The sequence below is a fragment of the Rhipicephalus microplus genome, chromosome 4, assembly GCF_043290135.1.
Source record: "Rhipicephalus microplus isolate Deutch F79 chromosome 4, USDA_Rmic, whole genome shotgun sequence".
Taxonomy (NCBI): Eukaryota; Metazoa; Arthropoda; class Arachnida; order Ixodida; family Ixodidae; genus Rhipicephalus; species Rhipicephalus microplus.
Genome location: NC_134703.1, coordinates 173,176,554 through 173,196,250, shown reverse-complemented (window position 1 = coordinate 173,196,250; position 19,697 = coordinate 173,176,554). Strand labels below are relative to the sequence as shown.

General features: G+C 43.0%; 1 protein-coding gene across 2 annotated transcripts in view; it reads left to right on the top strand.

Annotated features, from left to right (window-relative positions):
* LOC119172953 (uncharacterized) overlaps positions 1-10,353 on the top strand; it is a 349,485-nt gene extending 339,132 nt beyond the window's left edge. For both annotated transcript variants that reach the window (XM_075893861.1, XM_075893860.1), the window contains 2 exons: positions 7,649-8,013; positions 9,901-10,353. In XM_075893861.1, the coding sequence (XP_075749976.1) occupies positions 7,649-8,013; positions 9,901-9,939 (404 nt within the window). In that variant the 3' untranslated portion in view covers positions 9,940-10,353. The remainder of the gene's footprint in view (positions 1-7,648; positions 8,014-9,900) is intronic.
* The last annotated feature ends 9,344 nt before the right edge of the window (positions 10,354-19,697 follow it).

Below are 19,697 nucleotides of genomic sequence, written 5' to 3'. Positions count from 1 at the left end.
AAGATAAACTACACCATATCTTCATTAAAATAAGGAACATATCTTGAATACATGAATATTAAAAGCCCACAGTAAACTAATGTCTGATTCGAAGAAAGCCCAAAATCAGTATTATCAGGCACAATTCGCAGAGGTACCTTGCAATCCTAGAAAAGCATGGAACTAGTTACGTTAATTTATTAAAAAAAGATAGCGTTGCCTCCCGTCAGCCCTAACGATTGACGGTGTTGAGATTAGAGAAGCTAGCCCAGCGGTAAAATTTAATACTCGTTTCTTAAAATCAGGTGCAGCAACTCAGACAACATATGCAGCAATTGACTACCGAAAATTCAATTCTTCTTCCTCCGTGAACTTTCTTGTTTTCACCTTTGTATTCAATTAGAATTATATGCCCCGCCACGGTGGTCTAGTGGCTAAGGCACTCGGCTGCTGACCCGCAGGTCGTGGGATCAAATCCCGGCTGTGGCGGCTGCATTTCCGATGGAGGCGGAAATGTCGTAGGCCCGTGTACTCAGATTTGGGTGCATGTTAAAGAACCCCAGGTGGTCAAAGTTTCCGCAGCACTCCACTACGGCGTCTCTCATAATCATATGGTTGTTTTGGGACGTTAGACCCCACAGATCAATCAATTAGAATTATTACGCTCCTGATGTCAATAAATAAAAAAATGTGCCACCTGTTATGGTGACATCAAGGTTGAAACAAAATGAACATGTTGCCGAATCCCTGTATGGCCCACTTCAGCGTATCTGCAATGAAGCTTTCACCCCTGGTTCTTTTTCTGGTGCCATTAAGATCGCTAAGGTGGTAGACATCTGCAAAGGTGGCTCTCACGATGACTTGAATAACTACTGGCCTATTTTGTGCCTGTTTATTTTCCGAAGCTTTAGAATACTCTATACAATCACGACAAATGAAGTTTCTTCGTGATCGTCCAATGCTTACAAAGCAACAATTTGGTTTCTGTGAAACAAAATCGATCGGAATGTCACTTTTGGATAATAAAGAATTATTACTAAGCATTATAGATAATAATAGTGTTGATAATACTGCTGATATTATTGTTGTTGATAATACTGTTGCATTACTTTTAGACTTCAACAGAGGTGTTCGATTCCATAAAGCCTTTCATTTTGTTTCAAAAACTGTCTTACAACGATAATAAAAGTATCGTACTCACTTTGATACGCAGTTGCTTATACTACGGAGTACAATTCGCAGGTGTAATTGGCTAATGTTCTCAATCTCAGCGGGAAAAAATATGGCACTCCCCAAAGTTCTGTAATCGGATCATTATAATTTATTCTTTACATAAACAGTATTACGAACATACTGAGAACTGCCAGCATAATTTTCTCTGCAGAAGACACGAGTGCTTTTTTTTTTTCAGGAAAAGACCTACTTAAACTTCGATCTTTGTCTAATAGATGAGTGATCCAACTATCACAATGGCTGTATATGAATCAAGTTCTACCTATAGTAAAAAAATAATTATACTATTTTGAAAAGGATAACAAACCTCACGACCATAATGCCTGTATGAGATTTCTATACTGTGCTATTGGGCGGATTCCTAGTTATAAATTTACATGTGTTGTTCTTGAAAAATATGAGCTAGACACTTCGCGTAAACAAGATTCATGCAGATTTGTGCAGGTTAATCTTAATGCGGTATAATATCCGCTCCTTGTTGCCTAAATGGCTTAAACTGCCGTTATATTAAGCCTTTGTTCACTTTCAATTACAATGCTGTCTGCTAATCTTGGGTACCACTACTCAAACAAAATTCGATAGAATAATATTTTACAAAAAAGAGCTGCTCGTTTCATTGCAAATCCTAAGCGAAATGACAACACAGCGCCATGCTCTTTCATGGTTAAAAATTAGGGGAACCTTAAGCTTTAGCTTTAAGAGTCGAACATGATAGCGATATTCTAGTCCTAGTGCGTACTTCAAACACTTAGTGTATGAAATATTTTGGAACTTGCAATGCACCCACTACGTTGCCTTAAGGGTGCAGCAGGGGGTGTGCCACTTTTATTGGGCTTTAAGCTCTGAAGTCCTTATGATAATCTCATGTTCGGACGCCCTATGACAATGTAAACTTGTGCCACGCATTACTACAACAATATTTTACGTTGTATAGTGAATAATATATACATGACACGTGTGTAAAGCATCAAAGTTCCTTTCATTGCATTTCCAAGCAGAGTAGATTATTTTCACTGTATTCATAAGCAAAGGCGTGGCTGTGTGGTGGAAGAGCCACTTGGCACGAAAGATCCCGGAATAGACTTTCACTTAGAGACACAGAATTATTTATTATTTACTTTGTTTGCATATGTCTCAGTTTTTCAGTCACGAAAAATTTCTCAAGTTTTCGGTCACGCAAAACTTGATTTTTCACTCACAACCAATGAAACTGACACTTACATCGGAATTTCTTAGAAACAAGCTCTTTAACGCAGTGGCCTTAATAAACTAAGAATTGATCAGTTATTCCTACTCAATCTTGTCAAGAATATAAACAAGCAAATTTAATTTCACACCTCAATCTTGCCCCTATATTTATCATATGCCCAAATAAAATATCAACTAACAGTCGACTTCAGATGGCTATGTTTCGAGATAAATATGCTACTGAAATTGTCGCCTACTTAATGCCAGATTTCGCATATGAGAGCCGACAAATCGCCAAATGATTCAGAACAACTATTCGACATACCACATCTGGGAAAAAAGTTGGATTGCTTTTTGTTCAGCTTCTAATCTTCCCTTAATATTGTGCAGTTGCAGCTTTTTATTACTTTTTCCTCGTATTGGTTTTATACTGTTTTGTAGTATTGATAATTAGGGCTCGTATAAACATTTTCATGACACGCAATATTATTGGTGTGGGCTGAATGTAGCTACTTTACTTATTGTGTTTGGTTGTCTGTATGCTTGTATCTTGACCTTCTTTTTTTTAACTTGTATTTGCACAAGTTCCGTGATTTTCTACACCTGAGCAATGTAGGGGCAGGGGGGATTTTCTCAGGTAATCGTACCTTCCTTTAACCTCTCAAACCTAGAGAATGACTGTCTCAATAAAGTTCAAACTCAAAATTAAAATGAACCAATGCGTCGTATTCTAGGCACAACGCGCTGGCACATGCTAGCGCCGTCGGACCTGCGAAAGTGGTTGTGTGAGAGGCAGAGGCTTCTAGCCCTCACACTTACTCACCAATCACTTCATGCCGTCGGGGAATGACAATCTGCACACGCGTGATAAACGCACGTGCTGCAACTTTGCGTGCTCCAATAAGCGTTCGGCCCGAGTAACAGCAAGGGAAACTACAATGAATTCAAGATGTGCTGCACTTACAAGGATGCGCTAACATCGGGTGAGGTGCCCGTGATGAACGGAAGTTTAAATTAACCCCTGCGCTTCTTCGCATGCTACTTCTGGTTCCCTTTTGTGGAAGGTGGTAATTTTCATCTGCTGGAAGTTGCCTGACTAGGCGAAACGCAACATGGGCATACTTTTGAAAATACCAAATGTGACGAGGCAATTTGATACCTAGAACAGCTTGCATATTCACCCCTAAAGAAACATCCTGCATGACCAGCTCTCAGTAATATAATTTTATTATTTAGCGAATGCTTGTACCCGTTAAATTTCTTGTTTTTAGTAAGCAAAGGATTCATTTTGTTACTAGGTAACAATCAATATCATCCGATTAAGTTTTGGAAAAGTAAACGACGTATATAGTAAAATATAAATGAGGAATATGGCACAATGGATGCAGGTTTGATGATTCATAATATTTGGGGACTCTGAAGTCAATTCACAATGAGTTTTGTGGTTGCGAATGCCTGTGCAGGCCGACTTCAATGCTCTGTATACACATTCACTTTGACAAACAATCACGTAATGGCCCTTAACAGTCTGTGGGTGTTAACAGCAACCACATAGCGGTGGCCACTTTCCGGCACCAGTTCGGCAGTGCTTTCTGCGAGTCCTAGCAAAGGCGAACGCGCAACATCTGCGGGATTATATGACAACTATCATGGAGTGATCGGTGCAACACCACCCTTCACTAGAGTGTGTGCATGGAGCCGTAGTTCAAATGTGCTATCGTTTTCAAAAAGAAAACAAAAACTGGCACCTGGCAAAGATGGGAAATAGCCTTTTTAAACATAATTTTTAGAGAAGGTAAAGAAAGCGTGTTCTACAGGTTCCCACTGAAAAATTCGGAGCAGTAGACCGGTGGCCGATGATCAGCAAAGCACACTTGCGGAAAGATACAGCCGTGATCTGTGCGTGCATGGCATCCCTAGCAAGCGATTCTCCCTCCGAAGAGCGAATCCAGATGAGCGTTTCTTTTGCGAGAAGAAAGTATAAAATATAAAATATAATTTGTAGACTACAGCGTGCTCGTGCTTTATGCAGCGGAATCGCTAAACTCAAGCGTAATGCTTGTGGCGAGTGTTCAACTCTGTATTGAGCTTTTATTTACCTTTCGTAACTAATGAACCCAAATGTCCCTAAGCTCTTTAGTTATCTTACTTTGGCATGACCAGGCTTATTGCCAAATTTTCATCTTAAGTAGTCTCTCGTAAAGTCTAGCTGTTACTGTTTGCAAACATTTACTACTTTTACTTATTACTAATTGTGCTCCTTTATTGGTAACATACTTCAGCACGCTGTAAGAAATGCGTCATCTTATGCCAATGTTTGGTCTTGTTAATTACTCAAAAAGCTTAAACGTGTCCTAGAGCTCCTTGGTGACTCTTTGTTATTAAGTTGTTAAATAAATTCAACATGCTTTAGTGAGCTCTAGAAGTCCACTATGCCGCTTTCTCATTTTTGTGACAGAGAGTGTTGTCGGGGAAAAGTCATCATACGATAATATGCCACGGATATTGAAGCAGGTAATAGAATAGCTTTCAAGGGCCTCGATGTAGATTAGCTTGCATGCAGCGAGCGAAGGCTCCACCGCTTGCAGACGCACGCACATAGCGCTTTAGAAACCGTGTCCACACAGTGAACCCGTAAACGTTAAAAGTACCGAACTCAATTCTTGTAGTGATCGGCAAGCCTTATCCGGATACGTTGGAAAGGGAGGCAAGATGGTTAGGGTTATCGCGCATGCGCTGATCCTAGCACTACTTTTTTAATGGCACGCCACCACGATGCGTAGCCACCTCTCCAGCTCTCCGAATTAATGTTTTGGCACATGCTAGTGCTGTAGAGGATGCAGTGAGATATCCGCCAATTAACATTGGTAAAAGCTGGGAGTAAAGTGACGTGGAAGTTATGAACTACAATAAGAAATTTCCGAGTTCAATTCTTATGGCCGTAATTTGTAAATAAATAGAGATAACTTTTAAAGGCAACACATTGTCTCTTTAGAATGTTCCTGTTATCCACAACGTGAATGGGTCTTGTCTATATTACAATACTGAACAAAATCGTGTACACGTTACAATGTTCTTTTAATATCTGATAGAGCGAATCGTGGAGCAACCTTTACCCTGACTATGCTGGGGGGATGTATTTTTAGCCTTGCTTGCCTACGATGCTGTCTACAAGGCTGCATGTTTTTTGAAACGCAAAGTGGGCTCCTGAGTGCTCTTCGTTCAGAAGACTCAGCTCGCTTCCCTGCGAAATCAAATTTCATGCAGTATTTGTCCTGCATTATTAAGCACCAAATTTATTTAGGAATATATTGCATGCCCCTTACACACTTTCGCGTAGAGGCCTGTAAGCTCTTTACTACCAAACAAAAAGAAGTGATTGATTGATTGATTGATTGATTGATTGATATGTGGGGTTTAACGTCGCAAAGCCACGATTACATTATGACAGACGCTGTAGTGAAGGGCTCCGGAAATTTCGACCAACTTGGGTTCTTTAACGTGCACCCAAATCTGAGCACACGGGCCTACAACATTTAAGCCTCCATCGGAAATGCTGTAGGCCCTCCATCAGAAATGCAGCCGCCGCAGCGGGGATTCGATCCCGCGACCTGCGGATTAGCATCCGAGTACCTTAGCCACTAGACCACCACGGCGGAGCTAAACAAAAAAAAGGCGGAAAAAAATGAAGCTGTTTGCATGATCCTACTTCCCCTTGTGAAAAGGGAAACAAATTTACATTACCCTGAAATTAAAGTGTTAATTAAATTAAAACAAGAACAATTGGTTGTCTACAGTGGCGTACTTCTGCGGCAAATGTAGAAAATAAACAATAGCCTAGAAATGCAAATTTTTAGATGATTAAAAAGCATAAATTTTGTAAATTCTTATGAATCGAACGCAAAGGTATTTCAAAATAATGCAATTAGGCCTAACGAGCTATGCAGTGCACGATCTCCGCACCAACGTTTCTATATTTGTGCCCACGTGCCGTTAAAGTTCGATTTTTTTTGTCAATTATAGTGCCGGTAATGGACAATTGGCGTTATAAAGGAGTGAGTTTTTGCTGACACTGAGCAGTGTGCTGTTCTCTGATTTGTTGAAGAAGTCAAGTCCACCAACACGGAATCAGGAAACGAACACGATAGAGGGGACAAAGGTTCAAGAGTCGTCAAGTGTTTAGGCAGCAGATGCACGATTCACCGAACAGAATAAGTCACCTCTGTACTACAGTGATACAGCTTTTCATAACGAACTACTTCGTGTATGTATGACTGGCAGCAGAAACATGGTCCTTATTTGTGCAGTATTATTAATAGAGTAGCACAGAAGTGGTGTTCCTCCCGTATACACGGCCGGCGTACCTCACTTTGTAGAGCATGGAGTGCGTTATCCAATGATTGCTGCATTGGCCCTTGCCTTCGAGACGCTGCTTTATTGTCAAAATTACTTTCTCCGCATATGTATCGCAAATACCACAATGCAGCCAAGCCTGTAAAGCTAACATCCCCCATACATTCCTTCATTTCATTGCCTGCAAGTTTTCGTTGGAGCTAATGGGTTATTGTCACCGGTTGTTTCTGATTTCTTTCAACTAGGCAATAACTACTCAGAGGGGAAATGAATAATAAAAAAAGAATTCACCAAAGAGTACGATTCAGCCTAAGTGCACTCGGAAGGCACTTTAAAGTATTGACAAGAAATCTGGAACAAAAGTATACGACCACTTCATACTTGCAGTTTCAATATATTGGGCTGAAACATGGATAAAAAAAATTACAGAAAAAGCTGAGAGTGGGGGAGGGGCCGCTCAGCGTTCCGTTCAACGGAAATTGATCGAAACATCATTAAGAGACCGGAGGACGGCGGAAACAATAAAGGAACAGACAAGAGCCAGATACCATAGCTGACGTCAAACGCAAAAAAAAAAAAATTAACCTGGCCTGGCCACGTAATGCTTAGGTCATACAACCACGGGACAGTTATAGCAAGAAAATGATTGCCAAGGGGAAAAAAATGCAGTAACGGCAGGAAGAGGACCACATACAATGACAAAATTAGGTGCTTCGAACAAAAATATGGAATGAGCTCGCTCAGGATATAGAAAACTGAAGATCATAGGGAGAGCCCGTCGTACTACATTGCACTGCAACAGGCTGATGATGATGACGATCATAATTGTGCATTACTTCTCACCTTCGATAACAAAGGCGGGTAAATCTCAAATGAATTGCTTCTGCAATCGCAGGCTGTTCCCGCCGCGCAAGCGGCTCCTCGGTCAGGTCGCAGGCCTCGCACCGGTCGGCGGCTTCCAACAGGAGCGGCTCGCTGTCCAGGGTCGGCTCCAGGCAGGCCCCGGCTGCGGCTAAGGGTGCCGAAAGTTCGGCCGTCGCCTCCGCTGCTGTGCCCTCCGAGGCCTCGGGCACCGAGGACGAGGACGACCGGGTCCCACCGGCACCCCCGCCGGCCACCATTGGAGGCCAGCAGAGGAAGCCGCCGCACGAGCCCGTGCGCAGGGCCAGCTCGTCGACGATGGAAGCGGTGCGCCCGGACCCTGAACAGCCCATCACGCGACCGCTCAGGTCGCCCCTCTTACATGACGTTCACGACAAGGTGAGGGGAGTGTGATAAATTCGCTCACTACTGACACGTTCCCTTGGGGACGCATATAATGAACGTTTGTAAATGGGAAAACCATCGCGAGAAGAAGCGTGGCACAAGGGAAGGGACACAGAACACATTAGTCTTCCTATGTGTTCCTTTACTCGTACGTCTCTTTTTGCACTGCTTTTTTGTTCATTTACAAGTTTTCAACGAAGTACCCAACAAACCACACTTCTGTAATGACCGTGTTGGACTGGCTAAAGCTATCGCGTGTCCTATCTTTCAGTAAAGACCACGTTTTGTCATTATTTGTGCCTCCTGGGATGTTATTGGTGCGCTCATCAGATCGAACGCTTGATTAGAACACCGTAATAAAACTGGTGTATTTAGGAATCTATACGACCCTGGGATAGTATCCATGGCACATATATTTTTATGTACACTATACGCGTCATTGAAACGCGAAAAATTAGGGTTAAGTAATTCACGTCTATAAAGCTCACGTCATGTCACCACATCTGTCACTAACACACTTGCATAAGAGACAGTGTCATTGCTACTCGGATTTGTGGGACAGTAGGCGCTCAGGCTGAGCACTCGTTATACATAAAAAACATGGCTGATCTCTCTGTGATAGGAATAGGTAGAACACGAAAGTATGACGTGTCTTCAGAAAGGTTATTGCGTGTTTATTGTGCATTATTTTGCCACAAGAAAAAAAGGAATAATAATATAGCCAAGAAGTGCAATGTCACTTTGGTGCTAAAAAACGACGTTTTGTGCTGACGTATGAACACTATACGATGAAGGGTGTAGAAAAGCTAGCGCGTCTCGTTTAATAAAGCAGATGAACGATGGCTGACAACTGCGCAAGCTGCTGATGTTGTGCCTTATCACTCACAATGTTCTGCTCTTAAGCTTTGAGTCGGTCGTCTGGCCGCAATATAAGCAATTAAGAAATCTTGAAAGGAAGCTTTGAAAAGTTATGCAAACGATATCTCAGGCAGATATCAACGACATCCGGAAATAGCTGCAAAAAAACTGGCTTGTATACAGGAGAGATTTGCTTGGTTTTTCCGCAACGTCTCAGTAAATATACATGCGGACTTCTCATACAGTCGAAAAGTTTATGAAGGGGAATCGCCAACTTCTCTTGTTCACTATTACCGAAAACGTTGATATTGCTGCATGAGCCTTGGGTTCATGTTCAGCACTTACTTCACTGAAGGGAAAGCACTATCAACAGTCGTGAAACATGAAGACAAACTGTTTCAATACAGTTACCATGGAGATAGATGTGCATGGGTGAGGAGGCGTCAATTATCAATGATCAAATTTGACGAACAGCCCTACAGACGAGGCGCACTGTGGCAGCCTACAGAGAAGCCCTCTGCGCATGCAGTCGCATATTGAGAGATGTGCTAGGCGTTTACCATCGCAAATGACGTAAAGGTATCCACATTTCAACTGCAGAAATCTCGTGGTATTTCGCACAAGTTGTCTAAACCAGGGGTCAGCAACCTGTGGCCCGAGGGCATTAAGCGGCCTACGTGCAAGTGTTATGTGTTCCCCAGCATGATGTCACCCCCCCCCCCCACCCCCATCTGAAGGTCTACATGGCAGTTGGTTTTGAGCATGAATGGGCTTTTCGCTACTAAGAGATCATGGTAACCTGTAACCATGTGGCATGCGTGGTAATTTGGCAGATTTTTCAGCAAATCTCCTCTCCTTCATGATAGACCGCAAGACACCCGCCATGCTGGCTCCGTGAAAATCGACCCTGAGTATCGAAAGGTCACTGACGCTTGGCTAGACTGTATCATTTTTGCGTTGGAAACCATCTTGGGCCTAGACGGTCCACAAATTGACTTATAATTCTTTTTTTTGCTCTCGCAGGATGTCACCGGCTACACAACGGCTGCAAATTTAGAGTAACCTGCTTTACACTACGTCTGAAGAATCATAGCATGTAGTGGTGTAACCAGTGACAATGCGAGAGCGGGACGGCGACGCAAAGTGTCAAAGATTGGGCCGTCCGACATCAGGAGGTTCTGCAAGCACACGCGCACATGTGCCATGGGAGAGTTCGTCCACGTAGAGACTGTAGAACACGCACGACGTAGAAAAGTAGCGTGCCAGCGTATTGTAACGCGAAGAACGTGACGGTGTAGTTGTCGACGGCGTTGCGTACCACGTGATCGACATAACGCGCGAGGACCAGTGAAAGTAACAGAGGACGCTGCAATGCTTACGCTGACCGCGCGTGCACGAGCGGATGCGCTGATGTGTTTGGAGGTGCGGAACGGAATTCGTCGATTGCCGGGGGGCCTTTGGAGACACCGGGCTATGTTATGTTTCCTGATGAACGATCGAGGAGTACGCCTGTCTTTAATATAGAACACACATACATACGGAGACACAGAAGGGCGGTTGAGAATGAATAGTGGTTAAAACTGCATTTTGATGGATTTCTGTGAATAGCGAAAATACTGTAACAGCATGTCTGCCCAGGTTTGAGAATGAAATCATAGTGGTAACATTAGCGTGCTGCACAAATTCAGCCTTTTTCTTGTATCAAGTGCACTAGCAGGAGTGGCGGACGAATACCTCTTTACCATCTCTGCAACTACTGGCACTTACGTTAGCACACGCGAAAGATAAATGACCAGTTGACGTGACCTTAGGCTAGTTGCCCCTTACATTACGTAAGTCAGCAGAGGTCGTGTCTCGAGCTACTATGCCGTGCTTTAGTGCTCTACACTTTATTTTTCCTAATCACGTGAACGTAGGCGAACTCACCAGCTCGTTTACTTTTGAGAAAAAAGTTACACATTAAGCTTCTGTGCACCAGGGGGCCTCGCAAATGTCACTTTACTAGATAGAGTTTTAAGAAGCAACACTTCTATACGTGTTCTGCCTTGAGACACTTTTATTAAGCTATGCACATGTCTCACATTTGCTTGCGTTTAATTTTTCTTTATCAGAGTGCTTGAAGAAAATGAGACAAAAGACACCGACGAAGACGAAGAACATGTAAAAACATCAGCACTTGGCCCCGACTTGAAAACCTTGTTACTGGTTCGAAATGGTTACTAAAGAGACTCTCGAGCGGGGTCTTAGATATGTTATTATGAAATAGTACTTCTTCGTATTTTAGAAAGACCCCATTCTCCTTAATTCATAATTGTTCCTGAGCAAACATTGTTTCGTCCGGCTCACAATTAGATTTTTCACAGATATCCCCAGACACACCCATGAGGTTTAAAACGTTGTTTCTAATATTTGTAAAAGAGATTCATACCACAACTTCGTTATGTTTCTGCTCTTATTTTTTATAAAATGTATTTGTACAAAATACAAGTTGTTTTTGTAATCTGAACTAAACTGTTAATAAACCTTGTCCGGGAGAACGCTCTCGAAATCTGTTTCACTTCACACATTTCTTTATAGCTGGAAGCTTTGTGGCTGCTTCGTTATTTTTGCTTCGACAGACCAGTCAACTCCACGCAAGGAACAAACATCGCCATCGTAGTTGAAGTCCTGTGACGTCAGCAAAATAAATTTGCCCACAAGTCTGCCTGTTTATAGGATGTGTAGCACGAGTGTGAGCCGTCCAAAACCAGCACGACGACGGAGAGTCCCAACAGAAACAAACAGCTCTCATTAGCGTTTGCACTGTTTACTTTCGCAATGAAGTACCACGTAGTCTCAAATCTGCTGTGTCTTCTTGTTTCGCACGCGAAAACATACAAGGTACCGTACTTATATTTAATTAGCTGAAGGAACATTTTACGGCTCGCATCTTGGCAAAGTTCCTCTTGCGTGGGTTATATACAATTTGCCTGGCAGGTTGTTTCTGGAATTGCGTTGGATCAGAAAATTTTTTTTGCAAATGAACCAGTAATTAGCGCAAGAATTTAAACAAACAGTAATCATTCAGGTTTAGTTTCGGAAAAAGTGTTGGAAATCAGAAGGTCCTACGTGTGAGCAAAGTTGTTTCAAAGAACCTAAATTTGTAGTTTTATTTCCTGAAATCTCCGTTGCCAGAAGCTCGAAATCTTTTGCATATTGTTATAGACTAGTTTTCTTTTCTTTAGTGTCTTCTTTAAACTCAACGAAGGACTACAATAAAAATAGTGGATATCATAACATTCGTCAGTTTTTTACAGCCATCTTTATTATAATCTATTTAGAAATATGTTTAGGGGAAAATTTATTTTCTAAAACAAAGCCTCCGGTAATCCCCAGCATCAGGCTAAAGTGACAGGTTCCTTTATTTTGTGAAGCTTAACTTCTACTGCCCTGTTGGCCCTAGCGAAGAGTTTTCACTGAATAGGAAATTAAAGACGATGGCAAGTCTGACATGAATGAGAACTTACAAAGGTAAGGATTCACCAGAGAATCATACGGGAAGAAACAGTGCTCTGGCAAACAATACTCCCTGTGGCAGAGCACTGCCGTATCTTTATCTATATAGTGGGACATGCAGCCATGTATGACTTGCTCAGTCTTGCGGTACCGGCTAGCCGCGCCTCCTACGATCAGCAGCGTCCTCCAATGCGTTCAAGCCACGGTGTGGTCCAGGCCAAGCACCACGCCTCACCCGTGAACTTCAGCGTGGTCTCCTTTGTCTTTCCTTAGAAAGCAGGGAAAAATTACTTCCCGCGTGTGTATCAGTGTGGGGCAGTGGTACAGCAATTTCTAAAAACTTCGGGCATGCAGTATATTAATTAAAAACTACCAGTGATGGTAATTGATTGATATGTAGGGTTTAGCGTCCCAAAATTACTATATGATTATGAGAGACGCCGTAGTAGAGGGCTCCGGAAATTTAGACCACCTGGGGTTCTTTAACGTGCAACCGAATCTGAGCACACGGGCCTACAACATTTCCGCCTCCATCGGAAATGCAGCCGCCACAGCCGGGATTCGAACCTGCGCCATGCGGGTCAGCAGCTGAGTACCTTAGCCACTAGACCACCGCGGCGGGGCACCAGTGATGGTAATTATATATATATATATATATATATATATTTATATATATATATATATATATATATATATATATATATATATATAGGTATGGGATATGGCACAACGGGAGCGTTGTCAACAGGGATAAATATATTTATTTCCCAACAGTTTCGGGAGGGGTCCTCCTTTCATCAGGGGATGAGTTATACTGACATGAACTTCCAAACTTCGTTGCTGCCGCGTCCCTCTCGCCTTGAAAGGTGTTTGCGAGAGTGAGAGGGAACTAAAAAAAAGGAAAGAAAAAAAAAGAAAAGAAAGGGGGAAGAAAAAAGACGAAAAAAAGAAAAAGAAAGAAAAGAAAGAAAGTAAAAAAGAGGAAGAACCGCTGTCAACACTGAGAACAAAACCAACTGTCCGTGTACGTCCACATACGGTTCTTATCACGTGCTGTTCAGTTCTCGACGTGTGTCGGGCCACCCAAGATTGTCGCCGCGGTGGCGGGAGGGTCCGTGACGGCGTGCGTAAAGAAAGGGTTTCCCCTTACAGTGCAATCCTAATCAAAACATCCTTACTCTCGAATATGACGCTGACAATCCCGTGCCACGTGATAGCCAAGAGCAGCTAAAAACTTATGAAAACAATGTCCTCAATCTGTCAAACACAACACTCACACCCGCTCAGCTTCAACTTTTGTCGAGAGGCTTAACATTTGTCCACCATCCGGTAGATTCAATGAATTCGAACTGTACCAAGACCTCAATAACTTTGCGCGTAATCTCCGCCTCCGTGAATACTTTCATGATCGCAAGGACTGATCGCAAGGAATAGATTGATTGGTGTTGACAAATCATGGTGTCCAGGTGAGCAGAGGGACAAACACCTCGATATGTATATATCAGCAGTTCAAAAAGATATCATCAGAGCGTATGAAAAAAATCGGCCATTTCGAAACAACATATGGAAGTCAGAACGAAGGGCACTCAATGAACTACAAAAAAAACACTGGAATTACTACCAAACCAGCGGATAAAGGGGGCTGCATAGTAATTCTAAACACGTCGGACTACTTAAAGGAAGGGGAACGACAACTATCAGACACAAAATTCTACAAAGAACTTCCAACGCACCCGACTCCCGAATTCGAAAGAGAGATAAAAGTAACCCTAAACAATCTCCGCCGGGACGAGAAAATTACCGGCAAATTGTTAAAAGCAATGTTACCGGCCCATTCTGTTCCCGGTCAATTCTATTTGCTCCCCAAAATACACAAGGCAGGCAATGCGGGACGTCCGATAGTATCCAGTAACAGCACATCAACAGAAAATATATCAGAATTCATCAATTCCTTAATAAAAAACATCCCCCCAAATTTTCCATATTACCTAAAGGACACAAACCACTTCATCTGCGAAACTTCAAGTCTCGACATCCCAGGCGGCAGTTTTCTGGTGACCATGAACGTCTGTTCACTGTACACCAACATACCCCACCATGACGGTATAGCGGCTATGGTTTCTCAATATGTAAAAACTGACTCATCAGCTAGTGTAAGTGGCGCGGCACTGTTTACACATCTTGAACTTGTACTAAAGTGTAACCATTTTGAGTTCAATTGCAAGCATTTAATTCAGGTCAGTGGCCCTGCAATGGGCACGAAAATGGCCCCAAACTTCGCAAGCACCTCTATGGCTTCACTTGAAATCCCATTCATTGAGGGACGCACCTTGAAACCTTTCTACTACAGAAGATACTTAGACGATATTTTTATGATAAGGAACCATGATGAGGGAAGTCTTTTCCGCTTCATTGAAGATTTTAACACATGCCACCCGTCAATAAAATTCACGCACAAAATTTCCAAAACTAGCATTAACTTTTTGGGCGTCACTGTTACGGTCAAAAATCACCGCTTGTCAAAACCCTTTACAAAAAGCCTACAGACCGTCAAATGTACCAACATTTCAACAGCAGCCACCCAAAGCATTGCAAAACGGGTATTCCGCATTCTCAGGCCTACCGGTACCGAAGAATATGCACCGATATGCGGGAATTCGAAAGACACGCGGAACACCTAAAGCATTCCTTATTGAAACAAAATTATCCGGAAGACATTATTGATGATGCCATACTACGTGCTCGCAAGGTGAACAGGAATGATATATTTAAGGGACCAAACAGAGTATCTAAAACGACTTCCCAAACGAACATTGTACTAACTTACTCCTCATCAGCGCCACGAATCATCAATGTACTTTCCCACCATTTCAACATAATCAGGCAAAGCAAATGACTAACTTCTATTTTCGCGAAGCCACCTCACGTGGTGTACCGCAGGGATAAAAATCTGAAGGACATTCCTGTCAGAGCAAAAACAAACACCCCGAAATTTCAATTAAGGTGCCATCCCTGCGAAAAAGCTCGATGCAAGGTATGCCCACAGATGGTCACAACACGTGAATTCAAAGCAAACTTCTCGGATTTCAAATTCTGCATAACTGAAAGCCCTAATTGTGACTACAGTAACGTAATATACATGCTACATTGCAACATCTGCGGACAAGAATAGATCGGCCAAACAGACACGCCATTTCGGCTGCGGTTCAATAATCACCGGTACCACGGCACTTCACTGCCGAAGCTGCCTTTCTCTAGACATCTGCGCCTGCCAAACCACAGTTTTGCAATATCAGCGTAACTCTTTTGCAGTCCGGTTTCTCAAACAGGCGCGAGCGCGAACAGCGTGAGGCATATTTAATTTTCAAATTTAGAACATTAGTAGCCGGCATCAACGAGGACCCCGGAAAACTCAACTGCCTCCGAGAAGTAAGCCAGGAGGAAACTGGTGACAAAGATAGAAAGCTGGAGACCATGCTTTTTTCTGACTGACTCGTACGTGTACACTGTCCTTTCTTGTTTTTTTTCTTCTTTTTTCTCTTTTTTTCTTCCTTTTTTTCTTTTTTCCACGTGCACATACAAAGTGTTTACGTTCGCCTACCACTTGATGACCATTGAAGGGAAACGGACGAAGATTAAAGGTAAAAAGCCGACCGACCCATTAAGGGGAAACCCTTTCTTTACGCACGCCGTCACGAACCCTCCCGCCACCGCGGCGACAATCTTGGGTGGCCCGACACACGTCGAAAACTGAACAGCACGTGATAAGAACCGTATGTGGACGTACACGAACAGTTGGTTTCGTTCTCAGTGTTGACAGTGGTTCTTCCTCTTTTTTAATTTCTTTTTCTTTTTTTTTTCGTCTTTTTTCTTCCCCCTTTTTTCTCTTTTTTTTTCTTTTTTTCCTTTTTTCAGTTCCCTCTCACTCTCGCAAACATCTTTCAAGGCGAGAGGGACGCGGCAGCAACGAAGTTTGGAAACTCATGTCAGTATAATTCATCCCCTGATGAAGGGAGGACCCCTTCCGAAACTGTTGGGAAATAAATATATTTATCCTTGTTGACACCGCTCCCGTTGTGCCATATCCCATACCTTCACGAAGACTAACTGGCCCATTAAAATATTACTCCCACACACATATATCATCATCATCAGCCTGACTACGTCCACTGCAGGACAAAGGCCTCTCCCATGTTCCGCCAGTTAACCCCGTCCTGTGCTTGCTGCTGCCAGTTTATACCCGCAAACTTCTTAATCTCATCTGCCCACCTAATCTTCTGTCTCCCCCTAACCCGCTTCCCTTCTCTGGGAATCCAGTCAGTTGTCCTTAATGACCACGGTTATCCTGTCTACGCGCTACATGCCCTGCCCATGTCCATTTCTTCTTCTTGATTTCAGCTATGATATCCTTAACCCCCGTTCATTCCCTAATCCATTCTGCTCTCTTCTTGTCTCTTAAGGTTACACCTACCATTTTTCTTTCCATTGCTCGCTGCGTCGTCCTCAATTTAAGCTGAACCCTCTTTGTAAGTCTCCAGGTTTCTGCTCCGTAGCTAAGTACCGGCAAGATACAGCTGTTATACACCTTCCTCTTGAGGAATAGTGGCAATCTACCAGTCATAATTTGAGAGTGCTTGCCAAATGTGCTCCACCCCATTCTTATTCTTCTAGTTACTTCCATCTCGTGGTTAGGCTCTGCGGTTATTACCTGCCCTAAGTAGACATAGCCTTTTACAAGTTCAAGTGCACTATTACCTATCTCGAAGCGCTGCTCCTTGCCGAGGTTGTTGTACATTACTTTCGTTTTCTGCAGATTAATTTCAAGACCCACCTTTCTGCTCTCCTTGTCTAACTCCGTAATCATGAGTTGCTATTCGTCCCCTGAGTTACTCAGCAATGCAATGTCATCGGCGAAGCGCAGGTTCCTAAGGTATTCTCCATTGACTCTTATTCCTAACTGTTCCCATTATAGGCTTCTGAAAACCTCCTGTAAGCACGCGGTAAATAGCATTGGGGAAATTGTGTCCTCCTGCCTTACACCCTTCTTGATTGGTATTCTGTTACTTTCTTTATGAAGCACTACGGCAGCAGTTGATCCCCTGTAGATTTCTTCCAGAATGTTTATATATACTTCATCTACGCCCTGATTCCGCAGTGTTTGCATGACGGCTGATATTTCTACTGAATCAAACGCCTTCTCGTAATCTATTAAGGGTATGTATAGTGGTTGGTTATACTCTGAGCATTTCTCTATTACCTGATTGATAGTATGAATGTGGTCAATTGTTGAGTAGCCTGTTCGAAATCCTGCTTGTTCCTTTGGTTGATTCAATTCTAATGTTTTCTTTACTCTGTTAGCAATTACCTTTGTAAATAGCTTGTATACTACAGAGAGCAAGCTGATCGGCCTGTAATTCTTCAAGTCCTTGTCATTTCCTTTCTTATGTATTAAGATGATGTTAGCGTTCTTCCAAGACTCTGGTACTCTTCCCGTCAGGAGACACCTCGTAAACAGGGTGGCTAGTTTTTCTAACACAATCTGTCCTCCATCTTTCAGCAGATCTGATGTTACCTGATCCTCACCAGCAGCTTTGCCTCTTTGCATGCTCTCCAAAGCTTTTCTGACTTCTTCTATCATTACTGGTGGGGTGTTCTTTGGGTTACTGCTAGTTCTTATAGTATTAAGGTCGTGGTTGTCTCGGCTACTGTACAGATCTCTGTATAACTCCTCCGCTATTTTAACTATCCTATCCATATTGGTAGTTATTTTGCCTTCTTTGTCCCTTAGTGCATACATCCGACTTTTGCCTATCCAAAGTTTCCTCTTCAATGCTTTGACACTTCCTTCGTTTTTTAGAGCGTGTTCAATTCTCTCCATGTTATACCTTCTTACATCGCATACCTTACGTCTATTAATCAACTTCGAAAGCTCTGCCAGTTCTATTTTGTCTGTTGTACTTCACACTTTCATGATTTGACGCTTCTTAATTAGGTTCTTCGTTTCCTGGGAAAGCTTGCCAGTGTCCTGTCTTACTACCCTGCCTCTAACTTCCACTGCACACTCCGTAATGATACTCGTCAGATTATCATTCATTGTATCTACGCTAAGGTTGGTTTCCTCACTAAGAGCCGAGTACCTGTTCTGCAGCGACACTCTGAATTTCTGTACTTTCCCTCTCAGTGCTAGCTCATTGATTGGCTTCTTGCGAATCAGCTTCTGTCGTTCCTTCTTCAAGTCTAGGCGAATTCGAGACCGTACCATTCTATGGTCACTGCATCGTACCTTGCCAATCACTTCCACATCCTGCACGATTCCTGGGTGTGCACTCATTATAAAGTCTATTTTTCTTATTATATTTTCTTATAAAGTCTAGTTCTTATTTTCGCCATTAGGGCTCCTCCATGTCCACTTGCGGTTTGCTCGTTTTCGGTAGAAGGTATTCAAAATCCGTAAATTATTGCGTTCTGCGAATTCTACTAGTAGCTCTCCTCTGGCGTTTCTAGCACCGATGCCATAATCTCCTACTGCCTGGTCTCCAGCCTGCTTCTTCCCTACCTTCGCATTAAAGTCGCCCAGCACTATAGTATACTGTGTTTTTACCCTACTCATTGCCACTCATTGCAAGCAATTATTGCGCATATCTAAGGTACCATAACAACACGCCGATGTTTTGTATGTGTGCCTTTATACTAAAGAACGCACACACAAGTGATTCAAAGCACCGTAGCGTTAAACACGCTGCGCTGACAGTGCGACGCGGTGCTCAAAAAGGCAAGTGTTACCAACGCTTTGCTAAAATGACACGGTGGTGGCACCTGCCCGTCGCTTTGCCGGCGGGCAGGTGCCACCACCTCGGCACATCGTCTTTTGACGGTTTTTCATGTACGGTGCAGATTCGGGGCCAATTTTTTCCCCAGATTTCTACACCAAGTCAAATCTGTACTCTTGCAGCCGAAAAATTCAGCGGTCGAGTTGTCCGGACAAATTCTTTAGTGATGACAACCAGCAGAAAACGTGATGGTCATAACGACAGTAAGTGGACATCTGTAAAATAATAGGCAAAACTTCTGTACGGCCCTAACTACAATCAAGTGCTTCTTTTCTCTAATTAAGTTGTTTTTTTCAGCATTCGTTAGTGCCCGGATTGCGTAAGCACGACTCTCTATCGGCCTGTTGTGTTTGGCGTAAGCGACAAGTCTCTCTCTGCAGGAGAACCGGCACAGATGCCTTGGCTACTGGCATCGTTGTGCATGGCAGGTAGGTTCATACTCATCAAAGGGGCAGAAGACTGGGTCAGATTTCAGCGCCACCTTCAGGGTGTCAA